General features: G+C 49.2%; 1 protein-coding gene across 1 annotated transcript in view; it reads right to left on the bottom strand.

Moving 5' to 3' along the window:
* Positions 1–3,864, bottom strand: part of LOC107109997 (rho GTPase-activating protein 39-like) — a gene marked incomplete at its 5' end in the record, with an annotated part of 5,196 nt that extends 1,332 nt beyond the window's left edge. Inside the window, 3 exons of the mRNA XM_015410707.1 lie at positions 960–1,129; positions 1,976–2,067; positions 3,665–3,864. Coding sequence (XP_015266193.1) covers positions 960–1,129; positions 1,976–2,067; positions 3,665–3,864 — 462 coding nt within the window. The remainder of the gene's footprint in view (positions 1–959; positions 1,130–1,975; positions 2,068–3,664) is intronic.
* Positions 3,865–4,677: the final 813 nt, after the last annotated feature.

Genomic DNA, 4,677 nt, shown 5'->3' with positions numbered 1-4,677 from the left:
ATGTGGCCGGCAAGACTAAACACCAAGGCGCACGGAACGCTGTTCCCTTCCCACCGAAGTGGTACCTATTTATCTACTTGCAATTTCTTGCTTTCGAACTGCTAGGTTGGCAGGAGCTGGAACCAGAGACGGGAGCTCACTCCGTCATGTGGCAACTCGGGTCTCGGAACTGCTGAACTACCGACCTTCCACAGCCTGCAGTTCAGCGTCTTAACCACTTGAGCCACCGCAGCTCCTACTTTACAGGGCCGGTACCATGATATGAAAGGCCCAGGCTCTGGTTTGTGCTCGGTGGGATAGCCAACAAATGGCTGCCTTACTGCCGTAGTTGGCACACGGGGACATATGGAAGGAGACTGTCCTTCAAGTATGTGCATCCAAGGTCATGAAGAGCATTATTTATTATTTATTTATTATTTATTAATTTCTATTTCTATCCTGCCTTGCGTGACAAGCAGGCTCAAGGCGGCGTACAATAATAATTTACAATAAAACAGATCAAATTCAACAATAAAATATAAAATGCAGATTAAATACAAGCGATCCAGTGCAGATGGCGATTGTTGTAGTTGGCCCCGTATGACTATCCCAAAGAAAGTGCCAGCAATAGATGTTCAGTAGCTCATTCAGTGGCGGCTCCTAATCGAAGGCCTGGTGGAAGAGCTCCGTTTTACAGGCCCTGCGGAACTGTAAGAGGTCCCGCAGGGCCCTGATGTCCGCCGGGAGCCCGTTCCACCAGCGTGGAGCCGCCACTGAGAAGGCCGTGGATCTGGTGATAGCCAGTCTGGCATCCTTGGGGCCAGGGACAGTCAGCCGATCAATGTGTTCATCACACATTCAACATCAATGTGTTCATACCTGGCATTCTTAGGTATGCATAAAAAACCCCACGTGTGTGAAATGGCCCTGCCAAAATTGTGTCAGCGACCCTTCTCGGCCACCCCTCCAGACTGGCTCACCTGTAGAAAGCGGATGAGGTAGCAAAGCACCATTTTGTTGATCCTGGGCAGGGAGTGGACGACAGCGATGGCCGCTTCCGGGTTCTCGTAGTGAGTGATGCACTGTTCGTAGAAGTCGTGGGGGATCAAAGGCTCCTCCAGTTCCCGGTACCAGAGCTTCAGCAAGGAGGCTTGGGGGGGGTGGGGGGGGAAGAAAAATAGCTGAGTCACTTCGGCACAAGAGGAAGAAAAAGGGTAGCTACAGGAAAACGGTCTCTAAGGTGGGGAGCCCCAATTTTGCAAGCTGCAACCAGTGTTCCCTCTAAGCCGAGTTAGTGTGAGCTAGCTCACAGTTTTTTAGCCTCCAGCTCACACATTTTTGTCTCCGCTCAGGAAGGATGGCTCCAGAGCAAACTAATTTATGCAGTAGCCAAATCGCTCGCTCACAAATTTAGTGCTAGTACCTCACCAAGTAGAATTTTTGCTCACAAGACTCCACAGTTTAGAGGGAGCATTGGCCGCAACCGAATCCTCGCTACCAAAGGCAGCCTGTAAACGAAATTTCAGCAAGCTCCCTAAATTTTCTCTAAACTAAATCCAGGAGTGACTGGAAACAGTTTCTGCTGCCAGGGCTCAGCTCTGCAATGTGGAGGGCCCCAGGAGGTACCCCATCCTCCCTTGTTTACAGTGGAGGGGAAATGCCTTGGTATGAGCAGAAGCTTAAAATCCCTGCGCTGGAGCTAAAACTTTGTGTGCCAGCACCCCCTAGCGCAGCTTAGAGGGAACCCTGGAGACCAGGGAAGCTTCTTGTGCATTCAACCATCTCTTTAAGTCTCCTGGCTTATGAGCCAGAAAAAAACGAAATGTCTGCCTGAAACTAACGAAAAGAGGGAACTCTTTTCCAAGGAACAAAATTTACTCCCTTGGCCACCATCTCACCGCAACCAGGTTCATCAGGTTTTTGTTAACTGGGTTTAGAGGCAGGGGAAGGGGAAGACAGAGTTGCCCTCCCAAGTATCCATCTCTGTCCTTCTCACCGGGAACATGAGGGTCTTCTAAGCCAGTAGGGATTTTCCACTGATCCACCTGAAGTTTGAGGGCGTTGACCTCATCAATGTCTCCAGGGACTCTGTGGATAGCGAGAGAGGAATAAGAGAGAGAGAGAGAGAGAGAAAACGGCCGGACCCGAGTCCCTATTGGTTTCAGAAGCATGTAATTTAAAAGTTGGAAGAGTCCTAAAGACTATCCAGACCAACCCCCTGCACCTACGGCATCCCTGACAAATAATCGGCCAACCTCCACTTAAAAACCACCAAAGAACCCACAACATACCCAGGCAACCAATTCCACCCTTAGCCATAACTGCCTTTATTGTTAAAAAGTTTTTCCCTAATATCCTGCCGATATCTCCCCATCCATAATTTAAACCCATTATTAGGAGTCCGGTCCTCCACGGCCCATTGAAATAAGCTCCCTCTCCTCCTCTAACTGACAGCCCTTCAAATAATTAAAAAGAGTACGATACAGTACAATACAACACCTTTATTGGCATACAAGACAATAAAATAAAAACTTCATCGGGTAACATTACATCTGCAAATCTTAAAACACGTCAGTATTAAAAACGGTTCCTTGCTGCCAAAATCTTGGACAAGAATTCAGCAATCTGTGCAGTAACTTCTGCTGACTTCAGCTAGAAGGTACCTAATTGCGTTGTCCAGGGGTCATTTCGTAGGAAAAGAGGTGCAGGAGCTCATTAGCACAACTCATTAGCATAACTCATTAGCATATGCCACACACCCTGACATCACCGGAAGTGTGTCATAGAGCACCACTGGACTGTTTTGGATTCCTAGCTATTGGGGGGGGGACGTGCAGATCTGTCCTCGCACGGAGGGAGAGCTTGTACCTGAATAAAACTTGGGTCTTAAAGGTGCCACTGGACTCTTTTGGACTGGGGGCCCGGGGGGGGGGAGCTCTGCAGCTTACCTGGCTGTTTCTTGCTCTGACTGAGGGCTGCTAAGAGCAGGGGTTGGGGCTTGTTGCATGTGCCCACCCCCTGGGCTCTTTACTGCCGGAGCTCTGCTCCTGTGCGCTCGTGCAGGAAATGACCCCTGGGTTGTCAGAGTTAATCCTACACAGCATGGGCTTAGTCCAAAGGAATCGAAGATGTGAGCAGTGTTCCCTCTAAGCTGAGTTAGTGTGAGCTAGCTCACAGTTTTTTAGCCTCTGGCTCACACATTTTTGTCTTAGCTCAGGAGGGATGGCTCCAGAGCAAACTAATTGATGCAGCAGCCAAATTGCTCACTCAGAACTTTAATGCCAGTAGCTCACAAAGTAGAATTTTTGCTCACAAGACCCCACAGCTTAGAGGGAACATTGGATGTGAGTGGAGGTCTAAGCCCGTGGTGGCGAACCTATGGCACGGGTGCCAGAGGTGGCACTCAGAGCCCTCTCTGTGGGCACGCGTGCCGTCGCCCCAGCCAGGCCCAGACCATCATTAAAGTGTCGGATTCTCTGCCAAATAATTTTAAGTAAATGAAAGCATTTGGGATTGCTTTCCTTACTTTGTTTGGATCATCTTAAGTTAATGTATGAGTAGTTTTTTCTAAAGTAAAACCTCAGTATTCAGGTTAAATTGCCGTGTTGGCACTTTGCGATAAATAAGTGGTGTACTTCTTTTTGGATGACTGGTCCAAGGACTGTGGAAATAAACTGACTGATACCTGAAGATGCCCTCCGTCTGGTCTCCGTTGAGGGCCAACACTTCCTCCGACAGCCGGGTCTGCACCCACGGGAGCTGGCGGTCGGGGTACCTCTCCTTCTGCATGTTCATGATCTCTTGCAAGGAGCTTCCGAACATCGAAGGGCTGAAGACGGCGTTCTTGGCGTGGCGGATCTCCTCAATGTTTGGCTTCTTGAGACCCTGCCGGAAACGAGAATTCGCGCAAGCGGAGCGTTAATGAGGAGGTGCGAGGCGAGGCCCGGAGCCGCATCCTCGAGCAAAGCCAACTACATTTTTTATAACTCCATCAACGTCTGCAGCCCTTCAAGGAATACAGAAAAGGGAAACTCGGGTGATAAAAGGGACACTTTCCCTATGAGGAAAGGTTAAAGCGCTTGGGGCTCTTTAGCTCGGAGAAACGATGGCTGAGGGGTGACATGACTGAGGTTTACAAGGTTATGCATGGGAATGAGCAGGTAGAGAAAGAGGTACTTTCCTCCCTTTCGCACAATACAAGAACTCGTGGGCACTCCATGAAATTGCTGAGCGGTTGAGTCAGAACCGATAAAAGAAGAAGAGAAGAGATTGGATTTATACCCCCCCCTTCACTACGCAAAGGTGTCTCAGAGCGGCTTACAAACTCCTTTCCCTTCCCCTCCCCACAACAGACACCCCATGAGGTAGGCAGGGCTGAGAGAGCTCTGACAAAAACTGCTTTTTCAAGAACAGCTGTGCCAGAACTATAGCTTGCCCAAGGTCATCCAGCAGGTGCAAGTGAAGGAGTAGAGAACCAAACTCGATTCTCCCAGATTACATCCCGCGCACTTAACCACTACACCAAACTGGCTAAAAGGAAGAACTTCACCCAAAGAATGATTAACACATGGGATTCACTGCCACAGGAGGTGGCGACGGCTACAAGCACGGACGGCTTCAAGAAGGAATTAGATAAGTTAAAAGGACACAACTGCAGTATTATCAAAGAGGTGCGGTTGAAGGAGATCAGGAAGAGCG

The sequence above is a fragment of the Gekko japonicus genome, unplaced genomic scaffold (assembly GCF_001447785.1).
Source record: "Gekko japonicus isolate JY-2015 unplaced genomic scaffold, Gekko_japonicus_V1.1 scaffold7083, whole genome shotgun sequence".
Lineage (NCBI taxonomy): Eukaryota > Metazoa > Chordata > Lepidosauria > Squamata > Gekkonidae > Gekko > Gekko japonicus.
The sequence above is the reverse complement of the archived record's forward strand: the minus strand, read 5'-3'. Positions and strand labels throughout refer to the sequence as shown.